Source organism: Heloderma suspectum, chromosome 1 (assembly GCF_057233095.1).
Source record: "Heloderma suspectum isolate Gila_16-S chromosome 1, 16-S_ref, whole genome shotgun sequence".
In the NCBI taxonomy this organism is placed as follows: domain Eukaryota; kingdom Metazoa; phylum Chordata; class Lepidosauria; order Squamata; family Helodermatidae; genus Heloderma; species Heloderma suspectum.
In genome coordinates this window covers 13,570,591-13,588,150 of record NC_139458.1, presented here as the reverse complement: position 1 = coordinate 13,588,150, position 17,560 = coordinate 13,570,591, and the positions used below count along the sequence as shown (strand labels likewise).

General features: G+C 43.9%; 1 protein-coding gene across 3 annotated transcripts in view; it reads right to left on the bottom strand.

The window, feature by feature from the left end:
* Window positions 1-1,710: 1,710 nt before the first annotated feature.
* SLC38A6 (solute carrier family 38 member 6) overlaps window positions 1,711-17,560 on the bottom strand; it is a 79,719-nt gene continuing 63,869 nt past the window's right edge. The window contains exons 11-16 of one of the 3 annotated variants that reach the window (XM_084836506.1): window positions 15,904-15,983; window positions 13,910-14,010; window positions 6,839-6,963; window positions 4,105-4,249; window positions 3,910-4,004; window positions 1,711-2,746 (exon numbers count right to left, since the gene is read on the bottom strand). In XM_084836506.1, the coding sequence (XP_084692632.1) occupies window positions 2,666-2,746; window positions 3,910-4,004; window positions 4,105-4,249; window positions 6,839-6,963; window positions 13,910-14,010; window positions 15,904-15,983 (627 nt within the window). In that variant the 3' untranslated portion in view covers window positions 1,711-2,665. Of the gene's footprint in view, window positions 2,747-3,909; window positions 4,005-4,104; window positions 4,250-6,838; window positions 6,964-12,061; window positions 12,088-13,909; window positions 14,011-15,903; window positions 15,984-17,560 lie in introns of all 3 variants that reach the window. The other 2 variants (XM_084836515.1, XM_084836523.1) reach the window with 2 other exon arrangements.

Sequence of the window (17,560 nt, the reverse complement as noted above, 5' to 3'; positions counted from 1 at the left end):
TAACAAAAGCAGCAACAAGATTCTCCTCCTCCCTGGAACACTCCTGGAGACCGTACTTGGGAGCCAGCGTCAAGAAGTGGTTTACATATGGGTTATGAACCAGAGATCCATCCATTCAAATCTCATGTGCTCAATAGGTGACAACCCATGAGAGAAAGCCACCTTCTCTCATCCTCACACTGCAGGGGGTGGCGGCTAATACTTCTGACTTACCTGACAGGGTTGTTGTAAAAATTACTGAGATGTTGTGGTATTTGACCGCTCTGAAGCAGGTGGCAGGCAGAAGATTGGGATCTACTGGTAGATCTCTGGGTGATTTGCAGTACATCAGCAAAGGTTTCCAACTCCCAATGGTTTAACTGTAGTCAAAACAAAAAGCCTTTTCCCCTGCGGAAGTAGACCACTGACATCAAGAAAGCTTGGGAGAAAATAGGAGATTTGTGTGCAAGCTCCTAATTCTGAAAACAAATTCTTGGGCTGAGCAGGTACTCAGAGGCATCTTCTACGAGGCAATTCTATGTCTGCCTTCCTGAGCCACTATTTTGCATTTGGATCTCAAGGTACTAATTTATTTATTTATTTATTTATTTATTCATTTCATTTCTATACCACCCAATAGCTGAAGCTCTCTGGGCGGTTCACAAAAATTAAAACCAAACTAGAGGAAAATAATGCAAGATCCCAGAAGTCTAAAGTATGCGCACCCCTGCTCTAAAGCACCATATAAATGCTAAGTACTGCTCCACATTCCTCCCCTGTCTGGTGTGGGATTACCTGAGTGGGATATGGCATTTTCTACAGTGATGCTGGAACTCCCTCCTGCAAGAAGTTCATTCTACCACTTTGCTGCTGGCCTTCCAGGGACAGAGGAAGGGTACATTTTTTCAGAGGGCTTTCAGAACTCTCTCATTGTGGAGAGGAATTCTTTACTTTTGGGGCTGCACTTTTCTTCCTTGGGTAGTTTTAGCTTTTGCTGTTTATTTATTATTATTTTAAAGTTTGCTGTTTTTAATGGCTGTTTCCCTTTTTATTAAAGACATACAAATATTAACCCTTTATCTCTGATCATCCCTTCCTTTTTGCCTTGCTTTTGAGGTTCACACTGAGCGGCACACCTCCATTTCAATCAATACTTTCCTTCAGTCACCTGAGCTTCACCTTACTTTCTCCAATGCAACTTGACTCTCCCTTGACCCAGCTCCTGCTGCTTTGATTTTTAAAACTGCTGACTCAAGGGTACATATTCCATGCTGGGTTCTGCAGTTTCAGCCATGTAGCTTTCTAGAGCCTAGTAAATGCAAAGTCTGGACCAAATAAAACTTGAAGATCTTTAAAGTGGTACAGTCCTCATTTTGCACGTGATGAAGTAAACCCTGATCTACAAAAACTCCGACCACAACAAACTAAAGTTGGCTGATTTTCTGTACCAAGCCAGAATATATGTGGAACGTTCTTGTTTGAAAACACTCTCACATGTAAGTCACCCCTCCACATATGGAGACAGCTTCTAGCCTAAACCATCTCCTTGATGTGTGCGATTTTCAAATGGGGGAGGGGGTGCTACCGTCAAAGCTAGAGATGTTCCCCTCCCCCATATGTGGTCATGTGTGGGTTCTGAGGTGATGCAGCTGCGTGGAGGGACTATACCATGTCTGTTAACACACACTGCTTGAATGTTGACATTAAGGAAGATTCTTAAGACAGAGGTTTCATAGTACACAACGCACTTCAAAGGAACAGAGTTTTATTTTACATCAACCCCATGATCTTATCTTCAAATGCATTGAAGTATAAAAACTATACATATTGCACAGTTCAATTGCAAGGTCAGGACAACTGGCAGGTGGGTCATCTCACTATCATTTCGTACTTCTCTGCTGAACTGTAAATTGTTTTGGACAGCAGGCTTTAATCAAACCTAGACTGGGCCTGGCTTCAGTTTGCAAAACCAGGCACTCTGGGGCCAAAGAGGCTGGAGAAGCTTTGCAAGCAGTTTCTGTGAAACTGACAGTAGCAGGTGTGGCAGTATTTCAGCCATTTTCAACACAGCGTTCTCGGAAGACCACCTGTCTTGCTGGATCTCAGCCATAACCCTTCCACATTTGGCTACTAGATGTATGATTATTTGCAAGTCCACAAGCTATATTATTTGCACTGCAATCCCTGTTCAGCTCCATTATGGCACCTAAGGCTGGACCTAGACGACATGACACAGCCTTCCCCAGCCTGATGCAGTCTAGATGTGCTGGAACTACACCTCCCAGCATCCCCCAGCCAACCACAGGGCGTTGTAGTCCAATGCATTTGGAGAGCACACAGTTGGGGAAGGCTGATGTAACGTAATGTCACTGTGATCTAAGTTTCCCCGCTGGCTGCTGCTTGCTGGGCAGAGAAACACATGCGTGCAACGATGCCCAGGTAGAGAGGAAAAGGAGCAAATGCAGAGCTGCTAATATAATCTCCTTTCGCTCCAGCCTGATTTTGTGGAATGGCAGGGATTATACTCCAGTAAAGAGAAAACGGGTCTGCAGCATTGTTTGTGATGGTTTTCCAAAGCTCTGGGAAGTCTTTTCCACACATTTAGCAGAGTAATTTTACGTAAGACATGGCTGGAAATGTTCGTTCGGGCTGCTGTTGACGTGCACAGTTCTAAACAGGGATTCTTTCACGGACGAATCCAATTGTAAACGATTAGTGCTAAACTGAGAGGACCGACCAAGAGGCCAAAAACTAGCAGTGCACATGCCTGTGAGGAAAACAAGACAAACAGATAAATCCCAAGCAGCAGAAACCAATTTACAATTTGGTTAATCAGACCAGAGCGAACATCATTTTACCGCTTAGCTGGTGGCGGACGTGAACGGTTGCATTTAAAACAAATACATTAAAAGCACTTCTTGAATATATGCAGATGTCATTGAGAAGAAGACATCCACTTACACAACTGAACTACACTTACAGCTTAGGAAATGATTTCACCAAAGAATTTGCCCTCTTGGCTAGGTGACGTACAATAACCTCCAAGATAGACTTTGGTGAGACAAATGTGTTTGCCCAGTTTGATAAAATATTCCAGAAAGGAATGACCTACATATGACCCAGGGCATAAAAAGACCGCAGTCATGCTGGATTTGATTCATAAACCCTGCATGTGAGAAGTTTATGTCACAGGTCAATTTTCTTGTGTCTCTGTTATAAGGATGGCACCACTGCTCATTTGGCAAAGTGAATGCTCTGAATACAGGAGGTCCCACATTCACTCCTTCGATTCTCCAAGTTAAAAGGGTCTCAGATAAGAGAATCAGAAAACACCTCTGCCTGGAGACCACTTGTGAGTCACAGTAGACAGTACTTGGTATAAGACAGCTTCATATGTCATTATACTGACTTGCATTATGCCTCTTTGTACCCCCTCCACTATAGGAGATGGCATGCATCCAGGACAGCCCACACAATACATTTCTTTATGGCAAAAAGTGGTACATCTTTAGTGGTGCATCTATAGGCCGTATCCAACTGTGTCATTCCGCTACGGCAAATGACACTGTGTTAGCAGAAACTAGTTTCCGAACTATGCACAAGACGAGAATCCAACTAAAGCTACATTTGTGCAAGCGCAGTTGAGCAACTGGGTGTGCATTATGCTTGCGCAATGCGTTGTGCAAACACTTCTGCAACAGAAAGATTCAGCAGAGCTCCACTAGCACTATTTGACTTTGCGGAATGACACCATTGGATACTGCCCTGTGCCTGTTCACATAAGAAAATGGACGTCCAACTAGATTCCTGGGACTGCAGGCGTGAGAGAGGACTATGAGTTTTATCACATGCTTATGGCTCCTAAAACAATGTCTACTTTTCACAATGGCATTATAAAACACAACAAAAGAACTCAGACCAGTATCTTACCCCAAGCTTCTGTCGCGATATGAAGTCTTCTGTGCTAATCTTAAGATAAAACAGTCCAGGGTATACAAAGAGCAAGCAGGTTGATGTGGTTGAACCTTGAAAAAGATGTGACAAAAGTTTGTTAGTCACAGTGAGACCAGTATATGAGGGTTTTTAATATGTAGAATTGGGGGTCAAAAACACATGCAACCTTACCAACTACTCCAAAGAAGTGTCTGATGTCAGGCACATACATTGCTAACAACACAATGGTTGCATTGATTGCCAAAGTGATGAGAATATGGCGGAGTAGGGAGAAAGGAAGATGTGAAAAAAAAATCATGATTACAGCCTTCCTTGCCTGTGGAATTCAAAAGAGAAAAATGAAAGCACGTCAGGCGAGCAATAGAAAAAGATGAAAGATTACATTCATGATATTTAAGCAAAACAAAGCCAAACAAAAAAGCACCATCCACACTGTTGTCAACCAAAAATTGTTAACTCATGCGAAGGGTTGACATACTGTCACTATGAGAAAAGTGAAGTGACTCTGGGCTACTTCACACATCACACGTTTTAAGCCTATACCTAAGTTGTATGGGACCCACAATTAGCTCTAGCTTTACGTTGAGTACAGATGAGGTGGTAAATTTGGATTTGCTTCTGCATGATGTGTGAACTGGCCCCAAGGGCTGTTCTAGATGATTAGGTAGCATAAGCCATCAGGACTAGTAGCCACTGATGGCCTTATCCTCCAGGAATTTTTCTAATCCCCTTTTAAAGCCATCCACGTTATGGCCATCATTTAACGATGCTCTGTGCGAAGAAGTACTTCCGTGTCTGTTCTGAGTCTCCCACCATTTAGTTTCATTGGATGATGTTGGGGTCTAGCATTACGAGAGAGGGAGAAAAACGTGTTTTGAGCCTGCAGGAAATCAATAATAAAACTAGTTTTTGCTGACCTCATTAAAATACATGCTTGCTTGAAAACCAAATATGAAGGAAAAAAACAAAAAAGAAATCAAATAAATTCTAGGAGTATCACATTCTGTAAACTGCAAGCGATGCTGTGAGTCAGCTCAAATCTAAAACTCTTTTTCTGTTTTTGAAAGGCACAAATTAGCGTAGTGGTTTATGCCTCATTCCTCTGCTGCTGCTAACAGAACATACGCAAGCATGAGCACTCTCATCAACCACTTGACAAATGGATGAGACAGCCAAGACTAGATGGAGAGAACTGCAAATAATTAGGACAGTTAATTTTGCTGGACCAACATAAGAACAGCTGTGCTGGATCAGACCAAGGTCCATCTAGTCCAGCATTCTGATGTCAGGGTGGACACTGAGCCCATAGAATCCCAGAGTAGTTCTGATTCTGAGGAAGAGCAGTCGCTCCTGGGAGAGGAGCGCGCTCCTCTTTCCCAGGACCAACAGCTGACGGAGATTCCTCCCACCAGCATTCCTAGTTTAGTTAGCAGTCCAGGGAGTGACCAAGCACAGATAGCAGACTTGGTGGATGCGCGACGCAGATGCAGAGAGCGGCGCCAGATGGAGGGCGCGGAAAGGAGGCGAAGTGCCAGGTTGGCGCGCAAACAACGGCTGTGCCCAGAGGCTCCAAGGGAAAAGGGGAGGGACTCTCCCTAGTCCTTAAGTTCAGGGGTCTGCCAGTAATTCCCTTTCAAACGGGGACCAACTGTTCCAACTTAGGGCATAGGTACTGTGCTGCTCAGATCTAGTTGCAATCGGTATAGTTGTTAAGTTGTAAAAGAAGAATAAAGCTTTGAAAGGAATCCCTTTGTCTGTGTCTGGACTTGGCTACAAGGTTTAGACAGAGAGAGACCTCCAAGGAGCCCTTGACAGCTAGTCACATAGTGGATAGAAATCCACAAGCAGGACATGAATGTAACAGCCCTAGGGATGGGCGGATTCCCTACCTTCCGGTCCATAGGGAATTTCCCCGCAGGGGGAGGCGATCCGTTCCTCCCCCCGGAATCCTCTTTGGCCAGTTCCGCTCCGTGGTGATTCCGCAGAACTGCTGGCCAGCTCCGAAGCAACAGCGATATGGCTGCCATGCCGTATCACTGGCTGGAGGGGACTTGACTGACTGCGGACACAAATGGCGTCCTGGACGCCATTTGCAGCTGTAATGGCCTTAGTTTAAGGTAAATGCAGCTGTAAATGGCTGCACTTAGCATAAACTAAGACCTTTACGGCTGCAAATGGCATCCTGGAAGCCATTTGTGTCCGTGCTTTTCATTCACGCAATAGGCTATGCAAATATTTTATTTTTATTTTTAGCAAAAATATTTGCATTTTTTGCGTAAAAAAACAGGGCGGCAAATGGCATCCAGGATGCCATTTGCGTCTCTGTTTTATGTGATAGGCTATGCAAATATTTGCGTTGCCTATCGCGTGAATGAAAAGCACGGATGCAAATGGTGTCCAGGATGCCATTTGCAGCCATAAAGGTCTTAGTTGAAGCTAAATGCAGCCATTTACGGCTGCATTTACCTTAAACTAAGGCCTTTACCACCACAAATGGCGTCCTGGACGCCATTTGCTTCTGCAGTCGGTCCCCTTCAGCCAGCGATACGGCATGGCGGCTGTATCACTGGAACTCCGGAGCTGGAGGATCTGGCCAAAAAGGATTCCTCAGGGAGGCGGAGGTAAGTGTTCCATTCCGCCACAGACTCCGGGGGCCCGGATTCTTTAGACTTCAGCGTCATTGGAGTCCATGATGGAATTCTCCGCTATCCCTAAACAGCCCCCTCCCGTGCGTGTTCCCCAGCAACTGGTGTACACAGGGATACTCCCTCTGATACTGGAAGTAGCATATAGCCATCAGGACTAGTAGCCACTGATAGCATTATCCTATATGAATCTGTCCCCTTTTAAAGCCATCCACATATCTTGGGGTAGCAAATTCCTTTGACTCTTTTGCAGTACTTACAGGGAAGTGGATTAGGGGCACCGTTAACAGCACAGCTAAGAGGATGCCCAATTTTACTGTCAGGATGACAGTATCATGGGGCAGGTACCTGCTGTATCCTTGCAGCAATTCTGAGTCCACATGGTCTGAAATTAAAAACAAAAAGATTATTAGATTGTAAATCAAAATCTGAGCTGGACCTCACTCCTACAATAAATACCACATGAATTCAATCTTTGTTAGTGCAGTGGTTTTCAGTCTCTGTTCTGGGGGAATCCTGCTGTTGCACGCAAGTTTTAATCCAGGGTTCTTTAAGGAGATGATCAGTAATGGCAGGCAAGCTTTTCTGAAGGACAGCTGACCTGCCCACTACTGCTTTTAAACCTGCAATGAGCAATTCCAGAGAGTTTGGCACATTCTATAGACTCTTGTTCACAGAGAATGGCAGCACAGCCGAACTGCAGGGTGGCCACTTATGCATTGACAAAAGAGAGGACAAAGATCTGCATAAAAGGTGCACATAGTAATTTATATGTATAGATGAAAATTTAGAAATAATGATTATAATTTAAACAGAAATAGGATACATCTCACCATTTATTTAATTACTTCTTTATTAAAAGTATTTTTAGACTACCCTCCCTTCAACCTCATGGATACCAGGGCAGTATACAATAAACGTGAATAAAAACAATAATAACAATACAATATCACAAAACAATGAAGCAATCTTCATAAAACAATGCAGAGGCAGCTAAAACAAGCAAAGCAGGCTAAACTGTCAACTTTAAAATGCCTGGGGGAATAGACAAGTTTTCATCTGGCACCAAAAAGATGGCAACGTCAGCACCAGCTGTACTCCTATGGGGAGGGCATTACAAAGTGGAATGCCATCGTAGGGAAGGTTGAGCAGGAGACCTGCGTGCCTACTCAGTCTGCTAACTGAGCATGGGCAAAGTCAAGGCCCCTGCTGCTCTCCCTCCTCATGGTTCTTTGATTTTAAACCAGACTGGACTGGACAGCCCTTCCAATCAAGGACACCTTCCAACAGAGGACTGTTATCTGACATCCCTTGAAATAGAGGACTATCCTCTCTAAAGTAGGACACATGGGGCAGTATTCAGCTGTGTCATTCCATTAAAACAAGTGATGTGGCGCTAGCGGAAACTAGGTTCTGAACTATGCGCAAGAGAAGAATCCAACTAAAGTTATGTTTGCGCAAACAGTTTTGCATTATGCGTGTGCAACTGGTTGCGCAACTGGTTGCGTAAGCGTAGCGGGCAACTGCCCGCGCAATGGAACGATTCAGCAGAGCTCCACTAGAATTATTTGAGTTTGCGGAATATCATCATTGGATACTGCCCATGGCCACCCTACGTAACAGGCATAGCTGGCAGCCCATGTGAACTAACAGTGCACTTTAGAACATGTTCCTCAAATCTCTGATGACATGTACATCTGATGTCCTATGTGTAGCGTGATCAGTGTATGGTGGGTTTTCGGCATGGATGGCGGGTTTTCGGCAGACAAATTGATTTGGAAAGAGTCCCCTGGGGGCAGAACATTTGAAAACCATGGTTATGTCTTACTAGGTGTGCATTATTCAAGGAAAGGCAGCATGCACCACCTTTTTTTTCTTCATTAGTCACCCTAGTTATAAGCTCAGTGGCACTTGACTGCATCCTTGAAGGTGGCAGAGTTTAGTTTGAATTTGCCTCAGGCTGGAGGGCCAGCTCTAATCCAGGTGGCTGCAAAAGGGGTTAACCAATGCCATCAGGGCTGGGGAAATAAAGAGCCATTAGAAGTGGGGCTCTTGCTGCTTCACTGGATACTGAAGCAAATGGAACAGTAGTCAGCCAGCAACAGCCCACCAATGGCAACCACTAGCCTGGACCACACGGGGGACCTGCAGCCTCCTCCCATTGCTGCTTTGTGGCTTGCTGGGGTATCTCAAGGTGAGCCTGTGAAAGAGATGGGGGACACCTCCGCATCATTGGCAGCAGCAGAGTCTTCCTCAAAATGAATGTTTAGTTTAGAAAATGTATATCCTGCTCTTTCACAGTAAAAACACACTAACAAAGATAAAGCAGCGCTCAGGGTAGCTTTGATCATTTAACAATTAAAGATAACTATGTCATTAAAGCAATATTAGAACAGACAATAATATATAACCACCAAATAAAACATGGGATAAGCCATTAAGACCTAACCAGATAAACTGAAAGTTTATGTCTTAAGTTGACACTTAACACATCCATCTCTTGCAGAGGACGCAATGACACATGGGCAGATATGTTGATGACAGAGCAGGAGGAAGGGAGCATCAGTAATTTATTTAAGAACTTATTAACTTGCCGTTTTACACAACATGTACACCCAAGATGGTTCCCTGTTAAAGCTTTCACCAAAAAATTTACCTGCTGTTTGTATGAAGTAGGTTTGATTGTGTTGCACGCGCACACAGACCATCAGGAGCTGCCGCTTAAAGCAGCCTCCAAACATCCTCGAGTTCATTTACGTCAGCTGCAAGAGCCATAGTATGGACACATGGACCTTAGTCTGACATAATACCCCAAAACATGTTCAGGAATGCTGTGCAAGCTTGTTTGTCTAATAAGGGTTGTCTCTCCAACTTCTTGGTTTTCTGTAACTAAAGTTTTCTATGATGTCAAGATTAGCAAACTATGGCCAGCAATTTTCTTCCAAATCACGGTTTGAAGTGGGTTTATGAACACTGCCTTTGGAGGCAGTGTTAATCAAGAGAACCTGCATGAGAGAGGGGAGGAAGTCTGGAGAATTGTGTCTGTGATGTCTGAACCAGGCCGTAGATGTGTCGGGAGGTGCCACCACACCATGGAATGCACACTGCAGCATTAAAAACATAAAGAGGCCCCAGATCTTACATTCTATTGGTGCTGCCAAAATGGTTGTGTAGAAGAGTTAGTAGGCTCAGGTCACAATGCGCCACAGGCAAAAATGCATTCCAAAATATTCATTTTTAAAGTGATGACACATTGTGGGTCTCTTCCATATGCAAGTGGGTGGGGTGCACAACTAACTTTTTGACCTTTGAGATCCGCCAAATTAAACTCTGGGTGGTATAAAAGAACAGCTAATTGAGAACAGAATGGGAGGGTACAACAAGATTGCTGCAACAATGGAGGATGACAGAAGAGGCTATTTAGACTCAGTGAGACAATGGACTCAGCCACCCGCTCCTCTTATGTTAAAGAAAAGATTTTGAAGAACTAAATGGAATGGGAAGAACTCTTTTTTTCTACGGCAACTACACTCCGATCTATTTCCCAGTATCAACTGCTGAACAGATTCTAACTTCTAAAAGGCAATGTATATGATGTTTGTCTATTAAGAATTTTTTTGAAAACTATGAACTGAAGCAAATGAGGTTAGAAAAACAATCATCTAAATGACATATAGATCTTGCCAAGAGACAAGTGGCTTGCCTAAGTCCACCTAATTGTGGGATGCGGATGTGTGTTTGGGGTTTTCTGATCTGATGTCCTTTTTGGTCCCTATAAGCACAGAGTCTATGAAGTGGAGCAATTTTGCTAGCACAAATAACTCTCTTGTCTTACTTGGACTCTGAATCTTGCAGCTGGGGGCAAGCAAGAGTGGGAGGCCATCCCCAGAGACCTCTAGCCACCTGCCCCTTGGAAACAGAACAGACCTCGTTCTGATCCAGCACTGCAGTTCTCATGTTCTCAGTGAAAACATTCTAAAAGTCTCATAGTTTGGAACAAGGTGTCATGTGACAAGAACATCTTTGCAGTACTTTCCAATTACGTATGGCACAGGTGTTCTTTGGAAAGCAAGTAAAAACCTTCCCGATAAGGAAAGACATTAAAAAACTACTCCTGCTTCATAGGGTGTTTTATCTAAGCAGCTCTAAGGCTAGGTGCCCTCCAAAGGTGTTGGACAACAACTCCCATCACCTGCAGTCAGCATGGCTGATGCTTGATGGGGGTGGTAAGCGTTGTAGTCCAACACATCTAGGAGGGCACCTAGCTGAGGAAGGCTACTCTAAGCTCTTTTGGTGAGTTTGGTTATCTTCCTTTCGTGAAAATTGGCTTGACTTAATGCTTGCAACAAGAAAGATGGCATACAAATATTGCAGCAAACAAACCTAAAAACAAATTCACGGCATCTAAGCGGGTATGAAGGCTATAGGGAAATGTATACTTTGAAGCAAATATTTCAGGGATTCATTTTGTGAGGTTTGCCACCAGGCTCCAAGCAAGCTCATCATTTCCATATTAACTGTTCAATGAAACTTTCCACATATGAACAATGGCTTCACTGTTACCATTTTGCTACAACTACAAATATTAGAATTCTTCCTTCTTCTCCCCCCTGACATCTCTTCTCATATGAATTCAGGTTATCTAAGACAAATCTAGATTACCTTGGCACACTTGCCCTGAAAAGCCAGAAAAAGCTGCAGGAGCGCCCCCCCCCCCCCCCGAACTACAAATATGTGCTGGGGATTATAGGTGGAGTTTAGAGATTGGAGATTAAATGTTTAGAGAATCGTCTCTTTCCTGAAACACTACAAATAACACACATGCCTCATCCTGACATCTTCACTAGTATGCTTTTACCATATTTCTTGTTAATGAAAAACAAGAAGACTCTTCTGTTACATAAGTGACCAGCATCATTCACATATTATAAGGTATGATAAATGCTCTGGAAGCTGGTCTCACACAGGCCACTGAGAGGCAGGAATCAAGGTACTTTCCACTGAAGATCAACTTGCTTAAGTCCAAACAAGCCCCAATCCAAAAGAAAAAAGACACCAGATAGGCAGATTGGCAAAGGAAAGTACATATCGTACTAACATTTGGATGATTTAAAACCATATTTCAAGCCACAAGACAGATATTCATGCACTTAAATGACCATGACTACATAAAGAAATCAAATTCCCAGTGAGTGAAATTAATCCAGAATTTTCAACGTAGTGTTGAGAGAAAACTTCCTTTTGGCACACATGCATTGCTCCAGGAACCTACACTATTTATAATATCATGGGTGGGGGCGGATGAATACGAAGGCAGATAAAGGACAAAAACATTCTCCTAGAACGAAGAACACAGAGCAGTACTGTACAGAGTTTTGTCAATGTCAAGGCACAGGTAAGAAGACCATCCACATGACCAACAATGAACTTCTGTCTACATTACATCAACAGACTACGTCACATTTTTTAAGTGGGTCACTCACCAACTTTCTGCAGTATTTTGATGTACCTTTAAAAAGAAGAAAGCCACCGAGGTGTAAGGAGTGCTAAAATCTGACCAGATTTATGGCCTACACCAATTGAGACAACCACGGTAATAAGATCATTGTTGAGAGTTTTTCTCCTATTGCTGCTTGTAAATGTTGAATAAGCATGGAGGCACAACTTCCAAGCATCCTTTTCACGTGCTTGCTATATTTATTTATTTATTGCATTTATACTCCGCCTTTTTTCCTCTTGCAAGGAACCCAAGGCAGCTTACATTATCCACCTCCTCTCCATTTTATCCTCACAACAACAACCCTGTGAGGTGGGTTGGGCTGAGAGTCTGTGACTGGCCCAAAGTCACCCAGTGAGCTTCCATGGCCGAGTGGGGAATAGAACCTGGATCTCCCAGCTCCTAGTCCAACACTCTTGCCACTACAGCACACTGGCTATAGTTGTGATCATCACTTGAAAAATGGGGTTTTGCTATTCCAGCTTTAGGGTGAATACAGACACCCCATTCACAAATTATAATTAAGCTCATATCGTATATTAGAAGAGAAGCTCTTCATGGGATAATTTTTTTTTTCTCAAGGTGGATTTGCCAGACCATCCTTTCTAGGTGGGCTTTTTTCACAGCCCAAGTTGACTTTCAGTCAAGTCAGGTTTGATACACGCTTCCTTCCAGAGTGGCCTCATTAGTCTGTTGCAGCAAAAACCAACAGGTAATCTTGTGGCATGTTAAAGACTAGCACATTTATTGTAGCATAAGCTTTCATGGAATCAAGTACACATCATCAGGTGCATGAAGTGTACATGTTATCCTGGGCTCTTGAATAGTTCTACACATGTTCAGACCGTAGGCCAGTTTGGGACTACAAGTCTTGAAACAGTGAAGAGCAATGCTGAGTTGAAGTTGATTTAATCAGGAAATGACCTGCTTGCCTATATACAGAAAAGGGACAAGAACGGGTGAGAGGAGGAGGTACCACTTGATCCTGTGTGCAAATTTCTGCGCTTCAAAGAGGAGCAGATATTCCTGCTAAAAACCTACCACGCTACAAAAATGTGTGGCGACTGACATTTGAATTACCCCATATTCCTGGTTCCTGTACAAGGGCCCAGCTGGTCTAACTTTATTTCTTCTGTTGCTTCCCCCTCCCCCCAAACCTGCCTTCCTTGCCTATTCTGTCCAGCACAGAAGGTGACCAAATACAATTCCCACCCTAAAATATATCAAGCTGCACAGGGGGATTGGGAAACTAGGCTTCCAGGCAGACATCATCCCTGGCACTTTTCTTTTAGACATTAGACCGCGGACAGGCAAGCCTTTTTCCAACTGGGCTGGAGAAGAAAGCTACACTGACAAATCCAGGGGATGCCATTCTGGCAGAAGGCAACATTGCAGCAGCAGGGAAATGGGACTTTCTAATCACTGCTCCTGCCTTTCCTGTGCTCATTGCCCACTGCATTACATGCACTTAACCTAATACACAGTTAGTTCCACGGAATTTTTTTCAGGCATGGAATTTGGTTTAACTATCTTGGGTTTGGTGATCCCACCCACCCAAACTGGGGAAATGCACAAATTAAATAACACAATCCCTTTAGGGAAATCACACAGTATGATGGCTCAGAAAGAAAGTCCCAGATATATTCATGACTACTATGTATTACACTAGGCCTTCCCAATTTCTGACCCTCCAAACTGCCCACCCTCTATTTATGGGGTCTATGAAATGCTTGACTATCTGCTAATTTTGAACTCCCAGGCAAAAAGCACTATCAGCCCCCTGTCTGCCTTACCCTTTATAAGTAAAAAGGAGTTAATACCTTGAGAAACATACCATAAAAAGTGAGGTATCCAAATAGTGCTGACACAAAATAAACTAGAAAGCTCAGACCAATTCCTGTGTTGGCTACCTTCAGCATCCGGCTTTTGGATGGACTACAAAATACAGAAGAAAAATATGGCATTATTTAAGGCATTAGCAGAAGAAAAGGCTGTATATATGCATGTTTCAGCTGTTGACGAGTGGATATCGGCTTTTCCCCATGTATAAGTCTGAAGTGGGTTTCTGGATTGGCCTCCAGAAGGATTTTGTCAGTTTCCAAAGGGGATTTGGAACTTCTGAATTATTATTTTTTTATTTATATATGTATGTATGTATGTATGTATGTATGTTATTTCTGTGCTGCTTGATATCCTAAGATCTATAAGCGGTTTACATAAAAACACATACAATATAAAAATCAATGCTAAAACGATATAACATAATGAATACATTTAGAGCTTTACAACAAGAACAGTAAAACAGAGCAACATCGTGGTCGAAGTCAGGGAAAGCCTGAGTAAACAAACGCATCTTCAAGAGGTGTTTGAAGCTTGCCACATTTCTTTAATTAGCTGACTGAATGCTACGTCCAAAAGAAAGTATTTCTGCATGCAGTGTTAATTTACAGAACTCACAGATGATGGACACTGACTTAGGCGGCTTTAAAAGGGTATTAGAAATATTCATGGAGGAGGAAAGGTCTATCGGTGGCTATTAGTTCTGGTGGCTCCATGGAACCTCCAGATTCAGAGGCAACATGCCTCTGAATTCCAGACCAACAGCGAGGGACAACTCTTGCCTTCACGTGCTCTCCTTGTGGCTCCCCAGAAGTGTCTAGCTGGCCACTGTGGGAATCAGACAGTTCAGCTACTTGATGGACCTCCAGTCTGATCTTGCAGGGCTCTTACAGAATGCTGTAGCTCCCTTTTTGTCCTGGAATGGACTCCAGTATTCATAATACTGGGGTCTTTCCAGTATTCCAGAGGAACTTTTAAAGCTTGCTTTCCTTGCAATCTGCCCCCGCCCCCACCCCCACTCAGCTGACTGGGAAACAGCTGAGAAGCAGGGAAAAGCTGGCTGACTCCCCTTTTCTCCGCTGTTCGACTTCTGTTTAGCGATCACCTGAGCAAGGGGTGGGTGGGTGATTGTGGGGATTTCTCCCCACTGCTGCTCACCTGCTCAGGAAACATCTGAACAGCAGCTCAGAGCTGTTCAGTCAGGAGCTGCTGCCACAAGGCATGCCAGGTGCCTTGACATGGTGTCTCCCAAAGGAGCAGGCTTCTTTCCCTCCTTGGCTTTCCCACCAGGAATGGCAAGGGGTGAGGGAAGCCATCAGGAATGACGACTTCAAGACACTCTAGGCACATTGAGCCAACACTTCCCAATGGAGCTGGGCTCCCTTTTCCTGAGGGGTGGGGATCCGGGGGGGAGGTCAATGATCTCAGTGGGGTGGATGCAGAGGCCTGGTAGGCTGCATCTGGCCCGTGGAACAGAGGTTCCCCACCACTGCTCTAGAGGGTGTTTCAAGACATTAGAGGAACAGCTATATTAGACATTTGGCATTTCTTTTTACATTCTCACTAAGTGAAAGAGGAAACAGATTTCCTGAGGATTGCAGTACTCTTGTTGTTGTTGTTGTTCAGTCGTTAAGTCGTGTCCGACTCTTCGTGACCCCATGGACCATAGCACGCCAGGCCTTCCTGTCCTCCACTCTCTCCCAGAGCATGCTCAAGTTCATATTCATTGCATTTAGCCCTGTGATGCATTCCATGGGGTTTTCTTGGCAAGAATACTGGAGCGGGTTGCAATTTCCTTCTCCAGTGGACCACATTTTGTCAGAACTCTCTGCCATGACCTGTCCGTCTTGGGTGGCCCTGCACGGCATAGCTTATGGCTTCACTGAGTTACGCAAGCCCCTTCGCCACAACAAGGCAGTGATCCATGAAGGGGCAGTACTCTTACCTTATTGCATTTTACCTGGTAGGCATTTACAAATTATATCTTACCTTTCTAGCTCACAATAAATTGGCAATACTGATGTATGGCAGAGAAATGAGAAAGCCATAACTGGAATGGCATAAGCACTCTAAAAAGAAGAAGAGGAAGAGAGACATGCTGTTAAAAAAATCTGTAACTATTTGACATTTATTTTACAATCCCCTGGACTATTGTTCAAGAGGTATATGTTGTTTTTATTGTATTTTAGTGTTTTATTTATTTATTGTTTATTTAATTTATTTAATTTATACCCTGGCTTTCTTCCAAGGAAATGGCACTCAAGGAAGTTGACAATAAAAACTGAAATTTAAAATAAAAACTTCATTAAAACAGTCATAAAACAAATGCATTAAAACACAACAATAAAAAGAAGAAAAACAGCACCCAACCCAACAGACCAGCTTACATGCCAAAGGCCTGCTTGAATAAAAAATGTCTTTGCCTGCTGGCGGAAGGACAGCAGAGAGGGAGCCAACCTAGCCTCCCTCAGCAAGGAGTTCCACAGCCTGGGAGCAGCCACCGAAAAGGCCCTTTCTCACAACACCACCAAACACACCTCCGCTGGTGGCAGTCCTGAGAGAAGCATCCCTCCACATCTTAAAACCTGGGCAGGCTCATATGGGAGAAGGCGGTCTTTCAGGTAGCCTGGTCCCAAGCTGCATAGGGCTTTGTAGGGCATAACTAGCACTTCGAATTGCGCCCGGAAACAGACCAGTAGCTAGCAAAGCTGTCCAACAAGTGAGTCACATGCACCCTGTAACTGGCCCTGTCAACAGTCTGACTGCAGCATTCTGGACCATCTGAAGTTTCTGAACAGCTTTCAAGGGCAGCTGCACGTAGAGTGTGTTAACAGTAGTCCAAACGGAATGTAACTAAGTCATGTGTGACCATGGTCAGATCAGACATCTCTAGGTGGAGTTGGCACTAGCCTCAGCTGCAGAAACACACTCCTGGCCACAGCCAAGATCTGGGCATCCAGGCTCATAGCTAAGTACAGAGCCTGAGTCTTCAGGGGGAACGTAGCACCATCCAGCACAGGTTGCATCACTATTCCCTGACCTGCTGCTTGACTAACCAGCAGCACCTCTCTCTTATCTGGATTATTCTTCAATTTTTTCACCCTCATCTAGTCCATTACCGACCTCAGACACCAATTTAGAACCTGAACAGCTTCCTTGGATTTAGATGGAGAGATAGGTCTGGTTTGCACATCGTGGTGGCAAACTGTGGGTTAATTAATTAACCCACGACTTGTGGAGAAGCGTGAAGTGTGCAAGCCACATGCAAGCAGTTTCGGGTTTGAATAAACAACCTACAAATGCCCTGCTTGTAGGTTGTTAGTGTCATGTCCAAACCTGGACACTGTGGGTTATTTATGGGTTAAACAATCCAGAGTTAATCCAACAACAAACCATACGTTAATATAACATGCGAGCTGGCCCACAGAGTTGGGTATCAGCATAGTGGTGACACCAAACCCCAAAACTCCGGATAACCTCCCACAGCATTTTCTGCACAGGAGACAAGATGGAATCCTGAGGGCCACCACAGGTCCACTTGAGGACTACCACAGGACATGCTTTTTGTTGCTGTTGTTAGCTGTCTTAGGCATTTTTAGGGAAAGGCATGAAACATATTTGAGATAAATAAACAATAATTAAAAAA